At 41.2% G+C, this 27,210-nt stretch overlaps 1 protein-coding gene across 4 annotated transcripts in view; it reads left to right on the forward strand.

Annotated features, from left to right (window-relative positions):
• The window catches only part of Nars2 (asparaginyl-tRNA synthetase 2, mitochondrial), a 99,911-nt gene that overhangs the window by 5,056 nt on the left and 67,645 nt on the right, over positions 1-27,210 (forward strand). For 3 of the 4 annotated variants that reach the window (XM_060367591.1, XM_060367593.1, XM_060367592.1), the window contains exons 3-5: positions 2,607-2,727; positions 4,168-4,308; positions 10,966-11,046. In XM_060367591.1, coding sequence (XP_060223574.1) covers positions 2,607-2,727; positions 4,168-4,308; positions 10,966-11,046 — 343 coding nt within the window. Of the gene's footprint in view, positions 1-2,606; positions 2,728-4,167; positions 4,309-10,965; positions 11,047-27,210 lie in introns of those variants that run through there. The other variant, XM_060367594.1, reaches the window with a different exon arrangement.

A 27,210-nucleotide genomic window follows, 5' to 3' on the forward strand; every position in this document is an offset into this window, starting at 1 on the left:
TCCATCTGTCATAGAGTGGATAGCATTGTTTGGAAATTAACTGTATTCTTGTTAGACTTCTTTGAGTAAAGGCTCTTAGTTCTTTGAAGTTAGGGATGATGTTATATTCAATTTTCTGTTCCTAGCTTTTGTCACAGTGTTGGAAAATAACCAATTATTATTGAATAAATGGAAGGAACTTTTACATTCTCATCATTAGGTGTTAGAACTAAAACTATTTTTTGTTAAAAGTATAACCTCTCAGGAGCAGAACATAATTCTGCTAGAATAAGGGTACTTTGCTTATTCCCATTAATAAAGGGTATTTCTAAGGACTAATGGGAATAAAGCTGTCTACATATTACAAAACTGATGGATCTCAACTGGGCAGAACCACAAAATCTGAGTTATTTTTCTACTGTTTGACTAAAGCAACTTATGGAAGATAAGGTTAAAGTCCATGACCATCAGGGCGGGGAGCATGGCAGAAGGCCGTATGCCGGAGCAGTAACTGAGAACATTATCTTGCTCTCAAGTATGAGGTAAAGAGAGCAAATGAGCTAATTGGGAATGACCCTCAAAGCCCACCTCCAGTGACATACTTCCCACAAAGCCATACCTCCCAATCTTCAAACAATTCCACCAACTGAGGACCAAGCATTCAAATATGATTCTCTGGGGGCCATTCTTACATACACCATCACACTGTTCCACTGTAACAACCTTTTAAAAGAAGTCTGTGCTTCCTCTGATGGTATCTGTGAGGATAGCAATTGTATCAGTCCATTTCACCTGAATTCTGGAGATGAGTACATACCTCTTTGAGATACTCACAAGAATCGTTATAGGAAAATTCATAACTATCAGATAGTAGCTAAAGTAAAGTTTCTTTTCCCCACTTGATGTGGTAGTGAACAATTTTACACAGGTACATTCACATATGACTAAATGTTAACAGGAAATATCAAATATTAAGTGTAACAAGCAAATAAAGCTGCGAAAGTCTCCTGACACATTTACTTTAATATATTACTCTGTTATCATAAAACTTTAAATATACATTATTAACGAAGGCATTTACTAATTGTTTTTAAAGGAATTTTTAATTTTTAAAATATGTGTCTGTGCTCATGAGCACACACATGCATGTAGAGGTGACCAGGAGAATCTTCAGATCTCAGTCCTTGTGTTTTTACCATGTTGGAGAAAAGGTGTCTTTGCTCCTGCCTTAGCCAGGCAAGCTGTCTGAAGAGCTTCTGGATCTTTCTCTCCATCCTCTCTCCCCTCAGGGGTGTGCTGAGATGATAGACTGTTGTACTATTGTGCGCCTTTTGTGTGGGTTCTGGGTTATGTGATAACTCAGGTTGTCAGGATTTTACCCATTGAGCCACCTCTCCAGTCTCCCCCCCCCTTTTTTTTAAATATCATCATTGTAATATATTTGAATTAACACGGATATGTAATCATATTGTCTAGGTTCCTTCTTAAAAGATGATTCTTCTTGTTTTGTTTTTGAGATAGGTTTTTCCGATGTAGCCATGCCCGTCCCAGAACTCATTCTGTAGACTAGGCTAGCCTTGAATTCAAAGAGGCCTATCTGTGTCTGCCTCCTGAGTGCTGGGATTAAAGGTGTGCACCCTATGGTTCTTAAATGGGTGCATGTTGGTTTCTGTGGCAGTCTTGCAGTTAATTTGTGGATAGACTTGAACATAAATTTATCAACCATAAGGTACTATCTATACATACCGAGACCATCAACCAACTAATTAAAAAATAAACACAATTCAATCCAGGAGTAGTGGCACATATGTGTAATCCCAGTCTTTGGGCAGCTGAGGAGAAAAGTTGAGTGTGAGGCCAGCGTGGGCTGCTGAGTGAGGTCCAATTTAGACTGTGTATGGGACTTCCTCTTTAAAAAACAACCAAAAACCTACGTGTGCCAGCTGGTGGTGGTGGTAGTGGTGCACGCCTTTAATCCCAGCACATGGGAGGCAGAGGCTGGTGGATATCTGTGAGTTTGTGGGCAGGCTCTTTTACAGAGTGAGTTCCAGCACAGCCAGGGCTCAAACAAACCCTACATGTTAAAAGTAGTACTAAGAATTCTCATACCCTTGCTTTCCCAGTGTTAGTACCTTGTGATACCGTTGTATGTTGTCAAAGCAGAGAGGCCATCGGCATTGGCGCAACACCAACAGACGAACTTTAGGCCCTAGCCCCAGACCTTACAAACAGCCTGCAATCTAAAAGTATATGGGCCAGTATATTTGATAAGATGACATGACAGGTCTGGTGGCACATGCCTTTAATCCTAGCATTTGGGAACGCTTTGAGTTCCACACCAGATTTTACAGTGTGTTCTAGGCCTTTCTCTCCCCATGCCCTCTAAAAAATCATAATGGTTATATAATTTATTAATTTCAAATATATGAGCAGATTGCTAACTCCCTTTGTTCCCACTTTAAAACTCAAGGAATTCATTTTTAGAGTCCTGGTGCAAGAGAATGTCTGCAGATTATTTAACTTAACTCAGGATCAATACTGTTGACATTATATACTTAAGGAAGATTTTAATTGAAATGAGAGTTATATATAGTGCCTTTTCTGATCCTAGTTTTTTGTTACTATAGAGAATTGGCTTTTGGAAGTTCTGTGCAAGTCCAAGGGCAGCTGGTCAAAAGTCAATCCAAAAGGCAAAATGTGGAATTGAAGGCAGAAAAAATTGAGGTTATTGGAAATTGTGAAGCCAAGGTATGTCTGTTGATAATTTTGGGGTGCTGTTTTTAGGTTTAATATAAAACTTTAGTAGTCTGTTTAATTCTGTTGAGAAGATGGCACTTAGAGCATGTTTGATCTGTGACTTCCCTGATCACTGAAACAGACTCCAGAGCCTGGCATGAAGGAGCGTTATAATGATGGCTTCCTCTTCTGAGAGCATCTCCATGGCACCTGTCACTTCTGGAGTTCATCTTCCAGCCGTTTGGCTTCTTGTTTGTGCTGTAGTTGATTTGAAATATCTAATAAGCAAAATTAGATACTGTCCCTTGATCTCTGGGTTTTTGTACTTTTGGGTTAGTGTTACTTATTTTAAACTCTTATTGTTTCTAATCAAATTTAAGACCTCCAAAATGTGCATTGGTGGTATCCCCTGCCCTTGTGGTGCTGAGAATCAAACCCCAAATTCTGCTTTTGGGCACGTGCTACACCCCTAGCTGCAGATGAGTTACTTAACATATTCAGACGTGAGAGAACTCTGAATGTCTCCTAATGGGGCCACAGTTTTCCTTTAATAACTGTGATATTTGTTTCTATACAACAACAGAAAAAAAAATCAGTATTCACCCAAGACCTAAAGAACAGGGAGACTAGAAGAAGCAGTCTGCTTGTATGTTCTTTTTAACTTTGCTGTTGTCTTTTTAATTGAAACTTCAGGTTTTATTTGGCAAGGTGTTTGTCTTAAATTTGTAAGCTGACTATGGACAGGTTGGAAAGGTTTCAGGTTAGAGCTATAGTTTCCAAATCTTCCGTACTGTGCTAAATGAAAGAAAGCTGTTGTCTCTCTCTCATGCTGTTAGATACCAATAACAAGTTGATAAACAATAAAGCAGTCTTAATTGATTATGCTTGTGGGCTTTCAAGACATTGGGGAGAAGTTAAACACAAACTGTAGGATCGTGGTAGGAAAGATTTTTTTTTTTATGTTTGTACTGTTTTGAGCTCGTGTGCCAAAGTGAATTATTATGAATAATTACATGCTAACCTCTCCAGTTGTAAGAAACTGACAGCTAATGGGTAGAGACTTGATAAATAACAGGCAAGCCTCAGTGACATTAAGTAATTTAGCTGCTAGTAATGAAGCTGGCTTTAATCCAGCATCAACCTAACTCCACCTAGTTCACTGTTCCTTTTACCTAGTAGAAGTAATTTCTATTGAGAAATCGGGTCTGGGGAGACAGCTCGGTGGATAAAGTTGTTTATCTCCAAGCTTGGTGACCCGAAGCCCTCTGAGCTCCATCTGTGTGTGTGTGTGTGTTTTAGTAATAAAAAAGGAAAACATCTTCCCAAAGCACTACTGTTTTAAGAAAAGCTCTGGAAGATGGTTTGTAAAATGGTTTTTGTTGTTCGGTTGGTGTGTTTGGGGTTTTGTTTCTGTTTTTGTTTTCTTCTAAATTTTCCCCATGTTTTTGGCAGGTGTTCCCTATAAAATATAAGGAGAGGCATCCTCTGGAGTACCTGAGACAGTACCCTCACCTGAGGTGTAGGACGAATGCTCTGGCTTCCATTTTGCGGGTTCGCAGTGAAGCCACAGCTGCTATTCACTCCTACTTTAAGGTAAGGTGCTCTGCTTCCCCGTGTTCTTTCTAGTGCAGAATTTGAATAATTTGTAAAACCTGGAGCATTTTTTCTGAAGGCTCTCATTTGTCTTCAACACTCTTTATTCCATGAAGATTCAGATGTCACAGACGTGGCTTCTCTTTCCTTGTATGTGCGTAAACAGCATTGTTAAGGAGTAACTGGCATGGACTACTGTGAGTATTGAAAGTGTGTGGTCTGCTGAGTTTTGACAGGAGTATGCCCCTGAGAGCATCACCACAGTGAAGGGAGTGGAGACATCTGTGATCCTAAAAGTTTGTATCTGTAATATCTTATTTCACCTTTATTTTTAGACTGCCTGTGAATGTGAATATAGAATTACAGGCTGGTAGACTTCTTTTATGTGTTTATGGGTGGTTTGCATGCATGTATGTAAGTGTACCATGTACATTCCTGCTGTATGTGAAAGTCAGAAGAGGATGTCGTTTTCCCCTGGAACTGGAGTTACAGACAACTGAGCTACCATGTGGGTCCTGGGAATTGAGCCTTGGTCCTCTGGAAAAGCAACAAGTGCTCTTTTTTTTTTTTTTTTTTTTTTTTTTCACTTTGTATCCTAGCTGTAGCCCCCTCCTTTGCCCCCTCCCAATCCAGCCCTCCCTCCTTTTTCTCCCATGCCCCTTCCCCAGTCCACTGATAGGGGAGGTCCTTTTCTCCTTCCATCTGACCCTAGTCTATCAGGTCTCATCAGGACTGTCTGCCTTGTCTTCTTCTGTGACCTGGTTAAGACTGCCTTCAACTCAGGGGGAAGTGATCAAAGAGCCAGCCACTAAGTTCATGTCGGAAATGGTCCTTCTTCCCATTACTAGGGAACCCCCTTGGATATTGAGCTGCCATGGGCTACATCTGTGCAGAAGGGTTCTAGGTTATCTCCATGCATGGTCCTTGGTTGGAATATCAGTCTCAGAAAAGACCCCCTAGGCCTAGATTTTTTGGTTCTGTTGCTCCCCTTGTGGAGCTCCAGTCTCCTCTCGGTCTTTCTATTTCCCCCTTTCTTCATAAGATTCCCTGCAAAAATATGTTCAAGTATACAACAAGGACATTTGCTCAACCATGTTGGTAACAGCTTTATTCATAATAGCCAGAATCTGGAAACAACCCAGATGTCCCTCAGTTGAATGGATACAGAAATTGTGGTGCATTTACACAATGGAATACTACTCAGCAATTAAAAACAAGGAAATCATGAATTTTGCAGGCAAATGGTGGGAACTAGAAAAGATCATCCTGAATGAGGTATCCCAGAAGCAGAAAGACACACATGGTATATACTCACTTATATTAGACATATAAAATAAGATAATCATACTAAAATCTGTACACCTAATGAAGCTAAGCAAGACGGAGGAGCCTGGGTAAGATGCTCAATCCTCATTCAGAAAGGCAAACGGGATAGACATTGGAAGAGAGTGAAAACAAGGAACAAGACAGGAGCCTATCACAGACGGCCTCTGAAAGACACATGTATCCCAGATAGCCTCAACCTCAAGCTCAAGCTCATCTTGCCTCAGCTTTCGCAAGTTTGAGGGTTACAGACATGCGCCCATATTCTTTAGCGTCACCACTGTGTCTTACCATTGTTTGTAGTGAGAATTGATGTTATCCTTTTCTTGGTTCTTCTGAAAATACTTTTTTTTTTTTTTTGCCTTTCTTTATCAGTAGTTTAATGAACTCAGTTATGCTGTGTTTGGTGTAGTTTTTGACTGTTTCTCTTTTAGGGTTGGTTAAGTTCTTAGATGGGTCTGTTATTTTAACTTTGGGCTTTTTTTTTTTTTTGTACGTTGTTGTTTTGTCTGCATGTGTGAGGGGGTCAGATCCCCTGGACCAGGGGTCACAGACACATGTGAGCTGCCATGTGGGTGCTGAGAATTGAACTCTAGTCCTCCGGAAGAGCAGCCAGTGTTCTTAGCCACTGAGCCATTTTGTTTTTATTTGCTGTTTTGCCCAGGCTTTCCTGGCATTTGTAATTACCCTGATTTCTGTCCTCTTCCTGGCTTAGCTAGCCCTGTGTCACTGTCCCCAGCTCCTGAATTCTTTAAATTTAATTTTTTTTTTGGTCTCAGATTATCCCCATGCTAGAATACTTACTGATATCACATAGCCCACTGGACCTCAAACATGCTAGACAAGTGGACTGTGGGCTGAAGAGTCATTCCTGACCCTTGTTCGTTTTGAGACAGTCTCACTAACTTGCCCAGGCTGGGTTTGAACTGGTGATACTCCTACCTCAGCCATCTAAGTAGCTGGAATTACAGGCTTGTACAACCTCACCCACCTGGGACCTTTTTTTTTTTTATGTCTTTCATGTCTACTTAACTTCGCAAATACAGAATACAGGCCTATCTTTAAAGTTATGTGCTTTATGTATCTCTAACGCCTAGTATATTTGTCACTTATAGGCTAGTTGTGATAAATTTGTTTCATTTTGGGTTTTGTTTTCCTGCCTCTTTGTATACCTTCTGATTTTCAACTTGATGCCACATGATGTGAATTTTACCTTGTGAATACAGAATACGTGTAAAGATATTTCTCAAGCCGTGTTCTAATTTATCATTAAGTTACTTGAAAACTGTATAATACTTTTGGTCTTCTATTTTTGTTTATCACGTCTGGCACATTGCTCATTGTGGTACTGGTTCTTTCTCCTGGTCTAGGCCAGTGGTTCTCAGCCTACCTAATGCTGCCACCCTTAAATACAGTTCCTCGTCCTGTGGTGAGCCCCAGCTGTGGAGTGTAGCAATCGGTTCTGAAACACTTGGATGACACGCTCACCACCCCTGCTCTTCCTACCTCTCTGATGTTCTGTGTTCTGTAGCCACATTGGTTTCTTCAGACTCTTGACGGTTTCTCCTCAACTCGGGAGGCTTCTGGGCCCCACCTTACTTCCTCCTTCCTGAGCTGCGTCCAGAAGGTTCCCACTGTAGTAAGCTGGGAGCCTCGTGGGCTCGCGGTGTTCGTGTCTCAGCCCGCAGCTCACTCACGGCCTTTGTTGCCTGACGTCTCCTCTCTGGAGAGCCCTTGTCGCATGTGGCTCGCCTCCTGTTTTTATTGTAGTTGTTTTGTGCTTGTCCAGATAAGAGGGTAGATCTAACCTCTGTTCCTGTATTTTGGCCCTGTTAGTGGGAGGGCACCAGAGGCCAGTGCGGTTCCAGCAGAGAAAGCGCATGCTGTTTTCCATGTCAGCTCTTCAGACTCTGCTAGCCTACAGGGGCACCGTAACACTGGTCTGCCCCTGGGATCGTCTGAACGAGTGTAGTTGCAATCCTGTTCCTCTCCACCAGGAGACTTTTTGCTTTTTGAAAAAAGAGCATTTCTGTAAGACTACGAAAGAGCATCATAGCTTTAAGGCATGTAGTTTTGATTAAGCAAAGCAAAATAAATTATAGTATGTAATTTTATCCCATTGTAGTTTAAAGGGTCTATTTATATGTCCTGTCAAATTTACGTATGCACCTTTTACATGACTTTTTAGTAGTAATTGACCCACACAAATACAGAATCTCTTTAGAGATAAAAATAAGGGGGTGTGGTCCTTATTGTCATAGTTGGAGTGTGTTCTTCACCAACCCCACACCGAGGCTTTCAACAACTGAGAAAGTGGACACAGTTTTATACAATATTGGCCACTAGATGGTGGTATTGGCAATTCATTGACATGGAAACTTTACCTTTTATATATTTCTTTATAATTTTTTTACAAATATGAAGACAATTTAAAATATAGAGTAAACTATAAAAATATGAAATAAGAAAAATAATTGAAATAAAATTATAAACAATAATAGTTGAAAATAATTTTAGCATTGTTAATAGTTATAAAATCAAGACACTTAAATGCTGTAAATTTTCTCTTTAGTTTTTTTTTTTTTTAATATATTTTATGGCTGGGCAGTGGTGGCGCACACCTTTGATCCCAGCCCTGGGGAGGCAAAGGCAGGAGGATCTCTGAGATCGAGGTCAGCCTGGTCTACACAGTGAGTTCCAGGACAGCCAAGGCTACACAGAGAAACCCTGGGTGGAAAACCCAATATATATAGGATAGGTGTTTTGCCTGTGTGTTTGTCTGTGCAGCACACGTATTCCAGGGTCCGTGGATGCAGAAGAGGGTTGCAGAGCCGCGGGAACTGGAGTGACTAGACGACTGAGCACCGTGTGGGGGCTGTGACTCAAACCCAGGGCCTCTGGAAGAACAGGCATGCTCTTAATGCTGAACCATATGCCCAGCCCCTCACTTTTAGAATTGTGATTTTATTTAAAGAATATAACCCTTGTGTTTCATTTTGTGGCATTTGCTTGTGTACATGACAGTTAGGATTGTATATTTTCAAGAAGTCACTAGAACCAGAGTGTGGTGGTTCATGGCTGTAATCCCAGTACTCTGAGGTAGGAGGATTGCCAGAAGTTATGGTTAGTAATTACCACCTCAGCCAGGGCTGTGTAGTGAGACTATGTCTCAGAAGTCAACAAAAAGACCATTGTTGTACTTATCAATAATGGTTAGTTACATATTACGTAGTATTTGATATTGTTTTTTTTTTTCTTTATTACTGTAGGCTTCCTAAAAGATGTTACAATTTTCAAAAATTCCAGACCTAGCAAATGCTTATTAATGTAGTAAAGACTGGGAGTTTGAGTCGCATTTTAAGCTAAGATATTATAACAGTGTAAAGTTATATTTTGGTTTGAGTATCAAACATTATTTCGTGCGGAGGCTGGGTCTGTTGTTCTTGTGGGTAGAGAGCTCACCTAGCTTTCACCGAGCCTTTTGTTACCGGATATCTTCAGTAACTAAGACGAGGCAGATACTCCACCTCTCCTTGCTCTTTACTTTCCATCCGATCTGAATCTTCCTCTCCTGCTCTCTCTTCTTTAGATGTTGCTGTTTTTCTTTCTTTGGATTTTCTCCTGTGTGGCTTTCAGTAGTGCTGTGACTTAGATGAGCTTTGCTAGCAGTGTTAAAACTTAAAAAGCTGGTGGCCTCCTGGAACACTTTAGCGTTAGTTATTAAAAACAATCCCCATGTTCCGTTTGATTTTGTTTTTAAGTTTTATGTTATTACCTCCTCACATCTGCAGTGCTGTTTCACATGGCATTTTACCAGGGCTAATGTTGGCAGTTATAGCTAGCCATTACATCTCTTCTCTCCACCCTCATTTCCTCTGGATTTTTCACTTCCTTTCTTTGTTTACTGTGCTCATGCTCAGAGTTACCTACATTCACATGGAATAAATGATTCATGGCCATAATTCTTGGCTCATAAGAAATATAATTTTTATGCAGTAATCTTATTGATTGTGTTCATTGGTCCTTTATGGTGACTGTGCTATGTACAGCACCTCTAAGCATGCTGCTTTCAGGTTAAGTGCATATTTGGGTAATTTCTGAGAGTCTTAATTTATAGCTTAAGTGTTTAACCAGTACATCTAGGTAAATTGTTGATTAAGTAATTTTTTTGTGGTTAGCTCTCCCAATGATTATGCCTAATGATGATTTTACATTCTACCAGTGATAGACAGAATCTGGCAGGGATGCAAATGTATGAATTTATTGTATTGATTTCAAGGCTGAAATCCTACATTAAGGACATAGCATTCTGCTTGTGTGCTATAAACTCACTCTTAGCTACCTGCACTCCCATCCTGCCACATCTATTCTGAATGTAACCTTTTGTCTACGTGCATAGTCCAAACGAAAGAAGCATAACCTTGAAGTTGATGGGTTATTTCAGTCCTGCTAACAACAGCTTTTGTGGTTCACTAATGGAAATACTCACAGACTTCTGATCGGAAGGACCGTAGCTGGGCGCCTCGGTGATGGATGGGCTTGCTCCTCCCAGAATGCTCCTTTGCAGAAGTACACTCACTGCCTGTGCTGTGTGCAGTGCTTCCTGCCATCGAGCGAATGACAGAGACTTGCCTATTTTCTTCTTTAGTCCCTACTTAGGAGCCTGTATGTTCCTCCTTTTTGGTGACTCATTACTGCTGAGGTCTCATTTCAAGATAGCTGAACTTGAGACTGCTCACTTTGTGCTCCATTAGCAGTGTGGGCAGCATCATTCCACGTTAGCCTTGGCGAGAGTGTGTCCTTTAGGTCATCACCACTATATTGAGAATGTGGGCGGAAAAAATTGCATTACAGAGAGAAGGCGAGGTGTGCGGGGGGGTGGGAGGTGGGGGGTTGCTGGATTAGCTACTGACTGGTTGTGTAACTTGGAAATTCATGAAATCTCTCTGGGACAGAACTTGTATATTTTTTGAAATAAAGTAGTTAGACATGGTACATCTAAGTCTGTTCCTTCTTTAAATTTTTTGTATGCTTCTAAGTATAACAAAACATTCAGCTGTCCAGATGTTGTAATGTGTGCCTGTAATCCCAATATAAGGCTGAGAGACAGGAGCATAGAGAATTCAAGGCCAGCCTATTGTCCTTAGCAAATCTCTCTCAGATGCCTACAAACAAACAAACAAGCAAAAACTACCTAAGTGATCTTTGAACAGTCTTATATTTGGAGAGTTGTGTAACGCATTGTTTTGGTGCCATTTCAACAGTAAAATGCAGCATTTGTTTTTGGAATTGTTTCACATCAGGTGTGCTGAAGAGTTTCCCTTTTTCTTCTAGGACAATGGCTTTGTGCACATTCACACCCCGGTAATCACATCCAATGACTGTGAAGGGGCTGGAGAGCTCTTCCAAGTGGAGGTAAGCGGTATCCCCCCCTTACTGTTGCCTAACATTTTCCTTTAAGGATTTGCTTTAAGTCTATAATAGCCATGTGGACTGAAGATCGGAGCTGACACCTGAGATTGTCAATAGTAATCCTTGGAAAACATTCACAATGCTCTGATCTCTCACACCTCTAGCCTTTTATTCCACTATAACTAGAAGGGATGAATTTTTAATTTAGCATTCTATTTGCTTTTTTTGTGGAGCTTATATGTCAGTGAAATCAGAAGGGAGGAATATTTGGAATCAGGAATGGGACTAGCAGGGGGAAAGGCAGGGAGAAGAAGGGTTATAAATAAGAAAAAGTATAATAATATATATCTATAAACTGTCACAGTTAAGCCCATTTCTTTGTGTGCTAACCAAGAAATTAAGAGTTAAACAAAAGAATATAAAGTAAAGAAAAAAATTTCCAAATTTGTAAAGGCATAGATTTTTTCCTAAGAAATGATACACCTCCTGAAATACTTTTTTTCTTTATTTTAGTTTTGAGCATGTTTTCCCCACATGTTCCCCTTCACCCGCCTTTCTCTGCACTCCCGTTTGTCCTCTTTGTTGGCTTCTGCTCTCATGTCATATATACATACACACACTATTTCATGTATGTATGGAAAAGCTAGAAACCAATAATGAGAGAAAACGTGAAATTTGTCTTTCTATGGTAGGCCTAACATAATAGCCCTGCTTGCATCCATTTTTCTGCAGATGGAATCTTTGTTCTTGATGACCGAGAAAAATTCCATTGTGTAGGCAGAAAAATGAGCTCATTTGGTAGAATACCTGCCAAAGCCTTGGGTTCAATTCCCAGTATCTTATAAACAGTGTGTGGTGGTGAATATCTGTATTCCAGCAGCACTCGAGATGGAAGCCATAGGATCAGAAGTTCGAGGTAATCTTCAGCTCTAAGCAAGTTTAAAATCAGCCTGGGTTACATATAACTTGTTTTTTTAAAAACTTCCGTTGATTCTATATACCATACTTGTGATGATGAACACTTAGGTGGTTATTACTTAGCTGTTGTGAACACTGTTGCAATAAACACTAGTGTGCAAATGTTTCCTTCAAGTCTTTCTGGTAAATACCTAAGAGTGATATATCTAGGTCATGTGCTAGAGTCAGTTGTGGGGTGTTTGAGGACCTTTGTAGGTAGGGGTTTCCACAGTGGCCAGACTAGTTCACATTGTCTACAGCAGCATGTGAATGTTCTCTTTTGTCCCCATCCTTGACAGCATTTGTTGTTGCTTGTTTTCTTAGTGACTGCCATTGCCTAGGGGGAGAGGGAATCTCAACATAGCTTTAATTTGCATTACTGTACTGGTGAGGTTGAACTTTTTTTCCCCTTCACATGCTTACTGGCCAATTTTGCTTCATCTTTTCAGAACTGTTTGTTCATCTTACTAGACTGTTTATCAATTGGCATGGTGATTTGAATGAAAATGGCCCCCATAGGCTCATAGATTTGAATGCTTGGTCACCAGGGAATGACACTATTTGAAAGGATTAGGAGGTTTGGCCTTGTTAGAGGAGGTGTCACTGGACATGGGCTTTGAGGTTTCCAGGGTCCAAGTCAGGCCCAGGGTCTCTCTCTTCCTGCCATGAGCAGACCAAATGTGGAACTCTGAGCTCCTTCTCCAGCACCCTGTCTGCCTGCATGCCACCACGCTCACTGACATGAAGATAATGGACTAAACCTCCGACCTGTGAGCCAGCTCCAATGAGACGCTTTTCTATATAAGAGTTGCTGAGTTCAAGGTGTCTCTTCACAGCAGTAGAACACCGACTATGACAGTTGGGTTGTTTGATTCTTGTAACTTAGGTGTTTTTTTAGTTCTTTGTATGTTCTAGTTATTAATCTATTGGATGCGTAGCTAACAAAGATCTTTCTCCCATTCCAAGGCAGTATCTTCACTCAGTTGCTTCTCTTGCTCCTGCAGACACTTTCTAATTTCATGACCTCTTACTTGTCAGTTGTTGGTATTATTTACTGAGCTACTGGGAAGTCCTTCCCTATGCCCTTATCTTGACGTTCTTTCCCTACTTTTCCTCTAACAGTTTTAGACTTTTCAGTCTCTCATTAAGGTGTCCTATCTGATTGAGTAGATTTGTTGTTCTGTTTTGTTTTTTAAGACAGGGTTTCTCTGCATGGCTCTCCTGCACTCTATTGTAGACCAGGCTGACCTCAAACTCACAAAGATCCACCTGCTTCTACCTCCCCAAGTGCGGGGACTAAAGATGTGCGTCACCATTCCTGGCTTGTAGTAGATTTTTATACAGGCTATTTGATGAGGATTTAGGTTTATTTTTCTGCATGTGGATTCCAGTGTTCCTGGTCCATACGTCAAAAAGGCTGCATTTTCTCCAGCGTGTAATTTTGTTTGTCAGCGTTGTGAAAAATCAAATGGTGGTAGTTGTGCATCCTCTGTTTTATTCCATTTTTTCTGTAGGTTTGTTTTTGTGCCAGTTCTATGCTGATTTTATTAGTTAATGCTATGTCTCTAAAGTATAACTTGAATTCAAATAATGTGAATGATACCTTTAACATCATTCATGTATGTTTTGAGGTATATTATGTGTGCATATTTGTGTGGGTGTATTCACATAAACATGCAGTTTTATGTGTCTGCATGTGGCAGCCAGAGGTCAATATCAGGTGTCTTCCTCCATCTCTGTCCACCTGATTTTTTTCAGAGAAAGTCTCTTACTACCCTTGGAGCTTATCAATTTGACTAGGCTTCTGGCTGTCCAGTGAGTTCCAGAAACTCACCTACTATCACCCCCATCCAGAGCTGAGGTTACATATGTGTACTGCTGTCCCTAGCTTTTATGGAAGTTCTAGATGTCCAAACTCAGGTCCTCATACTTGCACATCAGGCACGTTAGTAGCTGAGCCATCTTCTCTGTCCCCCAGCATGCTCTCTGCTCACGGTTGCTTGGCCGTCTGGCATCTTTTGTGCTTTCATATGAATCTCAAAGGTGTTTTATCTATTTCAGTAAAAGATGGCATTGGGATTTTTATGAGGATTTCATTGAATATGTAGATTGGTTTTGGTAGACAGGCCATTTTCACAACATGACTTTTTCCAATCAATGAATGTAGGAAGTCTTTCTACCTTCTGGTGTTTATAATTCTTTTTTTTCTTCAGTGTATAAGTTTTCTTCAGTGTATAAGTTTTCCCTATGTTTATTCCGAAGTTTTTTGTTTTTTTTTTCTTTTGAAGGCAGTTGTGAATAAGACTGCTTCCCTGATTTAGTTTTCAGTGTTTGTCATTGGTCTATAGAAGGGCTCTGTCTTTTATATGTTAGTTTTGTAACGTGCTTCTTTGCGGAAAGTGTTTATCATGACTAAGAGTCTTCTAGTAATCTTTAGGATCTTGTGTTGGTTAAAGTGAGAAATGTTTCCCATAGGCTCAGGCATTTCAACACTTGTTGCCCAGTTGGTGGCGCTATCTGGAGAAGGATGGGAGGTGTGACCTTGCTGGAGGAAGTGTGTCACTGGAAGCAGCCTTGCCCAGCTTCCAGCTTTTTGTCTCTGTGCATGTGGTCCCTCGCTTTCCTGCTTCTGCTGCAGCCTGCCACATGCTGCCATGCTTTCCCATCTTCATGGATTTCCTCTGCAGTCATAAGCCAAAGAAGTCTTTTCTCCCGTTAATTATTTTTGCCATGGTATTTTATCACAGCAACAGAAAAGCAACTAATATATTGTGTCTAATGTATAGAATCTTATCATCTCAAACAAGGATACTTTGACCTCCCCTGTTTCTAGCCTTTTGCCTTTTTCCCACCCCATTGTTCAATTATTTTGGAAAGATTTATTTTTATCTTATATGTGTGAGTGTTGCCTGCATGTATGTATGTGTACCTCCTCCATGCCAGATACCTGTGGAAGCCAAACTGGAGCTTCAGATACCCGGGTACTGGGCTTACAGATGCATGTGAGCTTGCATGTAGATGCTGGTAACTGAACCTGCCCTCTCTGCACGAGCAAAGAGTCCTCCTAACCACTGAGCTCTCTCTAGCCCCAAGTTTAACTTCTTCCTTAGTAGTTTTCTTCTGAGCTCCTAGCATGCGCCAGGCACTGTAAGCCTGTTTACATCGCAGGTAAAATAATAGTGAGCTACCACAACAGGCCGTGCTGTGAGCTACCACAGCAGGCCGTGCTGTGAGCTACCGCAACAGGCCGTGCTGTGAGCTACCACAGCAGGTCGTGCTGTGACTACATTCATGTAATTCCAGAGCTCAGATAGGCCAGAGCAAGAAACATTGTGCATTTTAGGGCTTCATAAGACCCTGCCACAAAGTGAAATGAAGTGAAGTACTCAACCAGCTTTTTTTACTTGCAGACATTTGAAAGCCGTTTTTTTCCTTCTTTACCAACTTTGCTGTTCCAGCTCATGATTTAGTCGTAGACTAATGCAGACAGAGAACTGTATGTTGTTGAAGCCTACATTTGTGTTTTGTTGCTTACTTACTGACATTTTTATTCCTAAAAGATGCTTTTGTATACATTTGCGTGATTCTTTCAGCTGATGAGATATACTTTCTCTGCGTTGGTACTTTCTGTCTCTTGGAAACAATACTTTTTTTAATGTTATAAAGTGAAGTATTCACTGTAAGAAGTTATCATGACCTTGAAGTCAGTATTAAGAATAAGAATCAAATGTTGTCCTTCATACAAAAGTTGAAAATTTGATGATAATTTTGGAAAAAGCAAAATAAAAGTTACTTGAGACCCAAGGAAGGTACAGTGTTCCTGTAGCACTAATACTTAAAAGAAGACTTGTTGAGCGAATGAAGTAGAAGTGTTAGCATCTGTGTGTGTGAATTCAAAGAAAGCAGCAGATCAAAAAGCAGTATTTAACAAACATTCCAATTGTTCTTCTCATTTTCTTCTTAATATTATGTATGTAAACTGAAAAAAATTATCCACCTTAAATATGCATAATTCCTTAGTCTAAACCACTTAATAGTTAAGATGGATGAGGATTAAAGTTGTTACAAATAAAAAGGGAATTTTTAAAGAAACTCAGAGAAGTTAAAAACTGTCTTTCCTGAACTTTAATGATAAATTTGGAGATAACTGATTTGCTCCCCGGGAGCTCTCATCAGCAGATGTGATAGATTACATCGCGTGTCTTCTGACATCTAAAATCACTCAGGAAGGGCAGTTACCGATGGCTGTGACTAAGAAGAGGAAAATGTATTTCTAAAGCTACACAAATGAGAAGTGTTCTGTGCTCATATATATTATTTCCAGACCAGACATTGGAATTTTACATGGTAGAATTAGACTTGGCCATTTGGGTACCATAAAGACATGCTCTGGGGTTGGTGGATGTTGTAGGCCTGTAGTCACTAGGCCGATCTCAGCCATGTGTAGTGCTTGTGTGTGTGTGACCTGCCATCTGTCTCCATGACCTGCAGAAGTTCACTACAAACCCTCTCGTTTGGAAGAGGGGCTCCCCAGGCTCACTTTACATCGCCTCGAGATTCATTGTTAACCCAAGGCTCATTGTTAGTCTTCTAGCTGCTTGTTCAAGTTTAGGGGTGCAAATTTTGGCATCTACTTTAAAAGGGACTTTGGTATTTAAATTCTTGCTTTTTTTTTTTTAATTGAGCTCCCCCCATAGCATTGAGACATCCCTAAGGATTTAAAGATAATTACACACTGGTTTGTAATTCTTAATGTGCAGCATTAAGAACCATCTTGACAGCCAGGCATGGTGGCGCACACCTGTAATCCCATCACTTGGGAGGCAGAGGCAGGCAGATCTCTGAGTTTGAGGCCAGCCTGGTCTGCAAACCGAGTCTGGGACAGTCGAGGCTACACAGAGAAACCCTGTCTTGAAAAATAATCAGAAACAAAAATAAACAGTCATCTTGAAAAATCAAAGTAAGAATATGTGCTTCCAGTGCTCACTGAGAAGTGAACATATGCCCTATTGTTTTAGTGTAGATTCCTTCCTGCCATCTCTGTTTCCTATATGAAAGTTTTAAGACTTTGGATATTCGTTAAGCTTTAGGGACTATTACATACATATGTAAGACGTTGTGTTCGAGGCATTCATTTGTTATTCATAACGCACTTGATACCATCTGTGGTAAGATGTTGTGTTAAATATTGCAAGGAGTATGATGATGTAGTTGAGGTTCTGGCCTGTAAACTGCTAGTTTGGCAGGAAGTGATAAAGGAAGGAGCGTGCTTTATATTCATCCTTGATATTTATTTTATAATATTTGGTTGTATCTTTTTCCTGTTTGGTCACAGTGTCCCAGCTGATTTAAAAATTATGTTTGATCTACACAATTCTGGAGCATCTGTGGATAGTCCTCAGTTTAAGATAGACCAGTGTGGGATATTTCAGCTTCAAAAAAAAAAAAAAAAAAAAAAGAAGAAGATACGCATTCAGCAGAACTTTGGTTTTGCTGTGATGGGAATTAAACCTAAAGCCCTGAACATGCTAAACAGAAGCACTCTGCCACTGAAGCCTCAGCCCAGAAATTATGTTCTGAAATGTGTCTTTTTTCTGGGCTAATAATATGTGGTGGAAATATTTTTTTCATGATGTTGGGCAGGAGCAGCAAGCCCCGACTACGAGTCAGCCCCATGGTCCTTGGTGTACCAACTCTACAGTGTGGTATGTTCCTAAGCCACAGTACTCAATGGGCTAGCTATAGTAAGTGTATTTTTCACTCCTTAATATTTTCAGTTAATGAGGGACTTCTCAGGATGCAATCCCACTGTAAGTCCAGAAGCGTCTGTGGTTTGTCTCTGAGAAGATAAAAGAGATTAAGTCATGAATTAGAGGCTGTGGGTAGAGAATGATGTGAAACCATATATACAGCTGGGATTACACTGCTACCAATTATAGGTGATAGAGAATCTCGAGCAAAATTAGGTCAGTGATGATTGAGTATATAGAAAAAGCTGCAGGGTCTGAAGAGATGGCTCATCAGTTAAGAATCCTTTGTCATCTTGCAGATGATCCAGGTTCAGTTCCAGTACCCACATGGTAGCTCACAGCTGCCTGTAACTCCAGTTTCCTCTTCAGGCCTTTGTGTTTTTCTACATGGATATGGTGTACATACATTTCTCACACACACACCCACACTAAATGAAAAATAAATCTTAAAGAAAGTTCTTAAATGAACGTGTAAATTGACTGTGCCTCAGGGAAGGTGTTCCAGGGAAAGAAGACTTGGAGGATTAAATTTAGTAAGGGCTTTTTATTAACTCCAAGTAAACACACGAGAGGATAAAGATGGATCGCTGTCACAGCCACCAGAGAGGCTTCACACAGCAGCTGATGGAAACAGATGCAGAGACCCAGAGCCAAACATTAGGCGGGGCTTAGGGAATCTTATGGAGCAGGGGGAGAAGGACTGAAAGAGCTAAGAAACCTATAAAATCAACTAACCTGAACCCACGGACAGATCTAGCCCCCTCCCCCGACCCATATGTAACAGATGCACAGCTTGGTCATCACTTGGGACAGCAGGAGCAGGGCTGTGTCTGACTCTGTTGCCTGCCTTTGGCTCCCTTTCCCTAATTGGACAGCTTTGGCTGGCCTCAATAGAAGACAATGGCCCAGTCCTCCTTGGTATGCCAAAGTGGGTTGCTCTCTATCTGTGGTAGGTCTCCCTCTCTCAGAAGAAAGGAAGAGAGGGAGAGAGAGGGGAACTTCCTATAGGGCTGTAAAATAAACAAATTAGTGAGAAAAAAATGGATGGCTTTAGGAATGATGAGCTAGAGCATGGTGTGTGTGTGTGTGTGTGTGTGTGTGTGTGTGTGTGTTTTAAAATGTTTTATTGTGACTAGGAAGGTAGCTTGTTTGGGAGAATTCTTGTTTAGCATACACAAAGCCATGGGCTCAGTTCTCCAGCAGAGGCAGAGGAGCAGGGTTTAAAATTGTCCTCACCATTGTTTGAGGACAGCCTAAGGAACATAAGACCCTGTCTGTAAAACAAAGTAAGAGCACTTTCTGAGACATGTTTTGCATACCATTAAATTTACTGACTTTAAAATATAGTTTCATGGTGTTAGTGTGTTAGGTGAGTTTTCCAGTCAATTACCGTGTTTTAATATGAGGACATTTTTATCACCTCAAAACGAATCCAGAACTCATTAGCAGCCTTTTTCTCTCTTGCTCCCAGTAATCTGCTTTATGTTGATTTGCTTCTCCTGGAATTTGTTGTATTTGAGGTTCATCCATGTTGTAGCACTTCCGTTTTTATCTCCGGTGCATTTTCTAGTGTGCAAGTGGCCGCATCATGTTTATCCATCTGTCATCTGATGAACATTTGTGTTGTTTCCTCCGTGGGGGTGGTATGAGTAGCGCTAAGAGAAGTTTAGTACAGATATCTTTGTCTGGGTGATCATCTCGTATCTTTTGGATTTGGTAACGTTCTGTCCAACATTTCAAGACCGGTCACAGTATTTTCCAAGGTGGCTTACAAATATATTACCAACAGCACCGGTAAGGGGCTCCAGTCTCTCTGCATCCTTACCTACAGTTGTTGTTTTCAGTCTCTTTGGTTGTAGTTCTCCTGGTGTGTGAAGTGGTATCTCATTGTGCCTTTAATTTTCATTGTCTTAAGTACTAAGGATGGCAAGTGGCTTTTTCCACATGTATTAATCTTTGTATATCTAAGCCCTTTGGCTATTCTGAAACTCTATTGTTTGTCCTTTCGTAGGCAGCTGAGTTGTAGGAGTTCTTTTACATATTCTAGAGATATGAGATAGTTTACCCCATCCCTTCCTTCTGCCCCAGAAGTATGAAGACCTGTTGTGCCCTCAGGCACAGCTTGACTATGCCCACATTACCCAGACTTGATGCTAACTAACTTGAGCAGGGCTTTCCTTGGTTGTCTTTTCCCCTGACCACAGGCTCATTGCTTTATTATTTTGAACAAAGTCATGGGCCATAAATTGCATCACAAAATGATTCCATCAAATACAGGCTTCTGTATGGGGATCATTTTTACTGTCAGCATGTAAATTTGCTCTGACCTCGGGAGGACTGTTCCCAGCCAGCTTTTCCAGTTTCTTCTCAGCGCACTAACAGATCTACAGTTCAGCCAGTCCTCAGTCATTCTGCCTTCTGCTGCCTACTACTGCAGTCACCGAACTTCTGGAGCACACTCTCCTGTGTGAACTTTCCCACAGACTGTTGCAAATCACTGCCTCCAGGGGCAGATGTGGACTGATACTTCATGGCCTGCTTTTCTGCAGAGACAAGATCTTGGAGCCTGAGTTCTGGTGCTCGAGGCAGAGACATAGGTGATTCTCCGAATAACTTCCTCGTTTAGAAACAGAGTGCTGAGGAAAACAGCAGCTCCAGCTGTCCTGGGTTTGCCTCACCTGGCCTGGATTTCCGTGAACTGGAGAAACAGCCTTGCACCTGGGTGGGACCTGTGGGCAAACAGGCTGTATCAGTCTGGGTCAGTTCTTAACTGGGGGTCAAGACCCCTTTAGGGTTGCATTTCAGATAGTGTGCATATCATATATTTACATTACGTTACTATTCATCACAGTAGAAAATTACAATTATAAAATGGCAACGAAGTTATTTTATGGTTGAGGGAGGGAGGAACTGTATCAAAGGGTCTCAGCATTAGGAAGGTTGAGAACCACCAGCCCTGATAGAATTCCTGTCATCCTAAGCTGTGAAGAGGGGTGAACAGGCGTGATCGCTAATGTAAACACTGCAGGCTCCTCTGTCCGTACTAATTTTTGGTAGACTGTTTGAAATAGATTTTCCTTTGTTTGCTGAACATTCTTGGAACTGTTTCTTGAGATATTACTGGTTGTTTCTTTTGCTTTTAACGATTTTTACCAGTTTGACTGAAGTATGGGTTGGAGGAGCTTCTCACAAACATTCAAGATGTAAGGGGAAGAAAAAGGCTATTCACTATCCCCTACATTGATCCTCAGTTTTCTCACTTATAGAAGGTGAATAATGTCATTCTTAGAGGTTTTAAGAATTAACTGAATGACACACAGGAAAACTTAATCAAAAAGGACCATAAGCATGCTGACTAGCATTTTCCTTTTCCAACTCTTGTGCTTTCTAGAATGAAAAGAAGTTATTGAACATAGAATTTTGGTGGTTATAGAATGTCATGACTGCATTTTTATGCCCCATCTCATCTGGGTTCTGCTTGACATGTATATATACATACACACACATATATATTTTTTAAATTTGTATATGTGGGTATTTTTGCCTGCATATATGCCTATGCACCAGTTGTATGCCTGATGCCACAGAAGGTCAGAAAAAGACATTAGATCCCCTGAAATGGAGTTACAGGTGATTGTGAACTGCCATGTAGGTGCTGAGGACGGAACCTGTGACCAGCCCTGGCTGTCCTGGAACTCAGTTTGTAGACCAGACTGTCCTCAAACTCAAAGAGATCTGCCTGCCTCTGCCTCCTGGGTGCGCAGATTAAAGGTGTGCGCCGCACCACCACCACCCTGTGATGATTTTAGTTTTTAATTATTCTTACCCATTTTCTTTTACATTTTTAGATGGCAAGTGTAATAACCCAGGTCAGCCCTCTTCTGAAAGAAAACCCAGCATTAGATTCCCCTGATTCATACTGTTGTATTCAATTGCTTTGGCTTACTTTAACATCCAAAGTTCTTTAAAAATTTCTTGGGCAGGAGTTTTGTTTCTCTGTCTAGATTATATAATTTCTTAAGGAATGGTGTTTTGGGCTGCCTGGAACATCTGAATGCTTTTGTTGGTAATGTTTTCTAATGGTGACTTTAGGCCTGTTCTTCTGCTAAGGAGACCTGTTTCCCCAGGTGTGTATGTGCACGCCATTTTGTGCATGCAGATGCTCTTGGAGACCCGAAGAGGACACTGGATCCCCTGGAATTAGAGGTGTTTGTGAGCCACCTTATATGGGTGCTGGAGCTTGAGCATGAGTCCTCTGAAGGAGCAGCAAGTAGTCTGGATCACTAAACCATCTCTTCAGACCCCATCTGTGTGTCCAGGGGTGGGGTGGGAGAATTCCTGACCCTAGAACAGATCTGGAAAGATAGACTCACAGTAAAGTCTACCTTAGATATTCCTATATTTGTGATTTAATCCTAATGTGTAGTTACTTTAATCTCATTCTGACCAGAAAACCTAAGAAAACTTTTTTGTGTGTGTGTGTGTGTGTGTGTGTGTACTGTTTTAAGACACAGGCTCATCTGTCCTGGGCAGGGCTCAAGCAAACTATAGCTGAGGACTTAGACTCTTGGTCATCCTGCGTCCACATCCCAAGTGCCAGAGTTACAGACGCGCAGCACTGTGCCTGGCACAGAAGACAGCTGAAGAAAAGGAAGAATTTATTTTAGCCCATGGTTTTCCTTGGCCCCACTGGTTCTGAGCTCATGGAAGGCCAGAGCATCATGGTTGTGGGAGAATGTGGCAGAGGCTACTCACCTCATAGTAGAGAGAGGGACCGGGTGTAGGCTTCAAGGACATACTAGCTCGCAGTGACTCCTCCAGCTAATTCCTATTTTCTAAAATTTATGCCATTTCTTAAATTGTACCTGACTTCCAGCTCCCTGACTCTCCTTCCCTTAAAAGAGACCGGCCTTTTGATATTGGGAAATGATGTCATCTACAAAGCTCATACTTGATAACCATACGATGGAATGACAAAGATGATGATGATGATACTGAGTATTTCTTTAAAAAACAAACAACTTTTTATTGATTCTTTATGAGTTTCACATCCACGCCTCAGTCCTGCTCATCTCCCTGCCCCATCGTATTCTATCTGCCCTCTGCTTTTGCAGCCTCCTCCCAAAAAATAAAAATATAAAAAGCACACGAACAGACAAAACAAAGCATGGAAAACATCTTCTTGTGGAAGCTGTCGTGTCCCAGTGTGTCCTACAGTACACCCCTTTGTCCACACAGCTTCGCTTGTAAATGTTGCAGTGAGTCATCGGTTGGTTCGAGGTTTCTGGCTTCCGTGGCACCATCAATACTGGATCGAGGTTTCTGGCTTCTGTGGCACCATCAATACTGGATCCTCACGAGGACTCCTCCTGCAGCTTTGGATCAGCCCTTTCACACACTTCAGCAGTTCAGAGATGATGTAGATTTTGGGATGGGCCAACTCAGAGCCCTGGCTATGGGCCTGGGTGGTAGCTGAGCTGGTCAGCCCACCGGCTTTCCCTCATCTGCACCCCAGGGCGAGCTCAATCCTGAGTGTGTTTTATGTGCTAACTCAGAGAGGGCTTCTATACTCAGACAAGAATATACATGTCTTCTTTATGTATTTACTACCCAAATAGTACTATTTTCAATGCACTGTATCTACTTTCTTAGCGGTAGTTCTTACTGCTCTTTTTAAGAATCCATCTTATTCCTTTAAGGCCGCTTACTATTTCAGACTATTATCACATTCACTTTAGCACATTGGCGTTATTCTTTACTGGTGGAATTTTAAATATTTCCAAACTTTCACTGTTACCAGTGAAGTTTCCTTGAATACTACTGTATTCTAACTATGTTGCACAAATGAATATAGCTGTGGCACTGTATTATTCCCTCTTTGTTGCTGTTATAAAATACCCGTAGGAAATGCAACTTAAAGAAGAGAGGGCTTGGTTTAGCTCATGTTTTTTCCAGAGGGATGGAGTCCATCATGGCAGGTAAGGCATGGCGTGGTGACAAGGGCAGGAAGTTGGATGTTCATATTTTCATTCACACACAGGAGGCAGAAGAGAAGGTGAGACGCAGTGAGGCCATGAACCCTCAAAGCCCACCCCCAGTGAGGCTCTTCTTCCAGCAAGGCTGCACCTCCTAAAGGTTCTATAACCTCCCTCAATAGCTCCCACAGGCTGGGAGGAGGTATTCAGATACACCTGTGGAGGCCTGCTCTTATTCAAATCCCTCCACTCTTACAGTAATCACACATGGGAAAGACATACATTTTGTGTTTTGATTGTGTTCACCGTTATTTTTTGTTTCTGCTAGTGACCTGTGAAGATAATTTGTGGGCGAGTCATTTGGGATTTAAGTTTTAACAAATCAGCTGTTAGAGTATGGAACCAAATTTCAATTTTTTAAAAATCTAATTTGGTATGTTTTTAGTCTTAGTTTTAAGAACTTTGGAAAAACGGAGGGTGGGATTGGGAAGGGAGGAGGCAGGGAGGTACAGGGTGGGTACAAAGTGAATAAACTAATTAATAAAAATAAAAATAATTTTAAAAAAGGAAATTAGGTAGATTCTAGGTTATATCTGAAATTTCTATTTCAGTCTCTTGGTAGCTCATTATCCAAATGTGTTCCCATAGTAAGGGTAACAGGGACTGTTTCCGACATGAACTCAATGGTGGGCTCTTTGACACCCACCCCACCCCACCCCTGGAGGGAGGAGCAGCCCTGCTAGGCTACAGAGGAGGACTTTGCAGCCAGTCCTGAAGATACCTGATAAACCAGGGTCAGATGAAAGGGGAAGAGGTCCTCCCCAGTGGACTTGGAAAGGGGCAGAGAGGAGATGAGGGAGGGAGGGAGGGTAGGATTGGGAGGGAATGAGGGAGTGGGATACAGTTGGGATACAAAGTTAATAAACTGTAACTAATATTAAAAAAAAATAAAAAAAAAAACTATAGTAAAAAAAGAAATTAGGTAGAAAAAAAAACGTTGGAAAAGCTAATTAAAAAAAAGAAAGAAATGTCATATTAAGAGATGTATATTAGGCACTGTGCTGGTTAGTGTAAAATGCATAAAATCCAGGGTGGAGCTCCACAGCTTCAACCTTTCTTTGTTGTTTGTTAACATTGTTTCCCACCCTCCCCTCCTAGACTCACCCCATAAGAGTGACACGCCCTTATTTCTTCTATTTCTCTTGTTCTTGCTCCGATGCTCTGCAGGCCAGCAGACAGTTTACAGTCTGAATTCTCAATGTCCTTTCCTCTACAGCAAATAGTTGCATAGTTGCTGGATGAAACCTTTCTCGGGGCTGAGAATGGGTGTTCTTGTTAGTGGATTTCTGGAATGCAGAAGGACACTAAGGAAGATTACTTTTACTTTAGAAGTTCAGTATGTACCAAGATACACTTTTGTAGGAAATGAAAGAAACTGGAGTTACTGAGAGTGACTCGGCAGTGAAAGTCTTGTTAATAAGGCAACCAACAAAGTGCAGTGCAGTTCATTGCTCTTCCTGTTTTCCTTTTTTTTCTAAGCTGGCACTCTTAAGGACTTGTCAGGACAATTCCTTTAGCACTTCTAGTGGCCTGTTTGAGCACAGCTTGATAGGAAGCTTTTATGTTCCCTACTACCAAACCACAGATCCTTAGAGACTGTGAAGCAAAGTTTGTCCTTGTTTTATTTGATAAAAATTCTATACCAGCTAGGCACACACCTATAATCCCAGTACTCTGGGAAGCAGAGGTAAGCAGATCTCTGAGTTTGAGGCCAGCCTGGTCTACAAAATGAGTCCAGTACAGCCTAGGGCACACAGAGAAACCCTGTCTCGGGGGGAAAAATACTTTGGTGCTGGAGAGATGGCTCAGTTGGTAAATTGCTTTCTAGGACCCAGGTTCAAATCCTTAGCACCCATGTAAAAAACTGAGTGTGCCAATATACCCAACTCCAGTGCTGGAGGTAAGGGAGCAGAAGGATCCTGAGGGCTTCCTGGGCATCCAGCTTAGTCAAGCAGTGGGCTCCAGGTTCAGTGAGCTACCCTCTTTTAATAAAATGAGGTGGGGAAGTGATTGAGGAAGATGCCTAGTGTCAGCCTCTGGCTTCCACACATACACATAAACACACCACACAGGTGAGAGTGGGATAGAATTGTAAACTTTAGAATGATTTGCAAAGAAGCCTTCTGAGCTGGTGATGCATGTCTTTAATGCCAGCACTTTAATTCCATAGATTAATTCCTTACTCTCCTCTGGCAGGCCGAGGCCGAGGCAGGTGGTTCTCTGAGTTTGAGGGCAGCCTGGTTTACCAAGTGAGTTCCAGTACAGCCAGGGTTATACAGAAGAAACCCTGTCTCAAACAAAACAAAGCAAAAAGCATTCTGAATACCATTACCTTCATCTTAGCTCTATGGAAAAACAAGCAACACAGGAACAACCTGGAATATTAGTGATGGTAATTGTACTGGGGCCTGAGAACATGGATTCTAATACTGATACTTTGCAAAACAGGCTGTGTGTGGCATTTGACCTAACACTTAATGTTCCCATTTTAAAGCATTGGTGTTTATGTTGTATATAGCTCAGGTTCCTTGATTCTTATTTTATCTATATTATGAAGATTAGATTTAGCCCTCTTATGAGCCCTTATGTGTGTTGAAATTAACACACACACACACACACACACACACACACGCACGCACGCATACACGCACACAGGGTGTGGTGCACACAGATGGGTAATATTCTCCACTTCCTTCATGATTTGAAGACAAATTACAGATTGGAATAAGCAAGGCAGCCGCATGCAGTTTGACTTTAGGTTTCTGTGGCATGCTCTTATTCACCAGTTTTATTCTCAGCTCTTCTACTCTGCGATCATGAGTAAACAGAAGTGAGGGTGAGGGGACAAAGTAGAGGGCAGGAAAGAGCAAAGGAGATGATAGCATGTGAGTGCTTGGGAGGCTGTGGGGTTAAGTAAACTTCCCATCATTGCATTCTTTTCCAGTGTTGGCGCGCTGTGGCTGGCTTTCCCCAGTGGAGTTTACATGGAGACAGCTGACTTGTGTGGGTTTTCTGTTTTATTCCCTTGAGACTGAAGCTGCTTGGCTATATTTGTTCTGTGAGAACAGATAACTGGGAGGCAATTCAAAACATTTGTTTAATACTTTCTTGGAAATCCTTGAAGAAGCAAAGGGTTCTACACCTTGATTTTTTAAAAAATGTCACTGATTCTACGCATCTTAAAATGTTTGCTGATTCTTGGTTTTCTGCTTCTTTGAGACACTATTTTTTTTTTTTAGCTTCTAATGGCAGAATAACCTGGAAAGTATTTTTTTCTTGTTGCATGTATTACTCTGAAAAATTATACAACCAGGATAAGGTTGGTTGGGCCATAGAGAAGGATTCAGAGTCATTTGTTGTGTTAGTTTCATGTATTTTTGTCCAAGGGTCTTGTCCAAATAAAGTCTTAACTGAGACTCAATCTA

The sequence above is a fragment of the Meriones unguiculatus genome, chromosome 14, assembly GCF_030254825.1.
Source record: "Meriones unguiculatus strain TT.TT164.6M chromosome 14, Bangor_MerUng_6.1, whole genome shotgun sequence".
In the NCBI taxonomy this organism is placed as follows: domain Eukaryota; kingdom Metazoa; phylum Chordata; class Mammalia; order Rodentia; family Muridae; genus Meriones; species Meriones unguiculatus.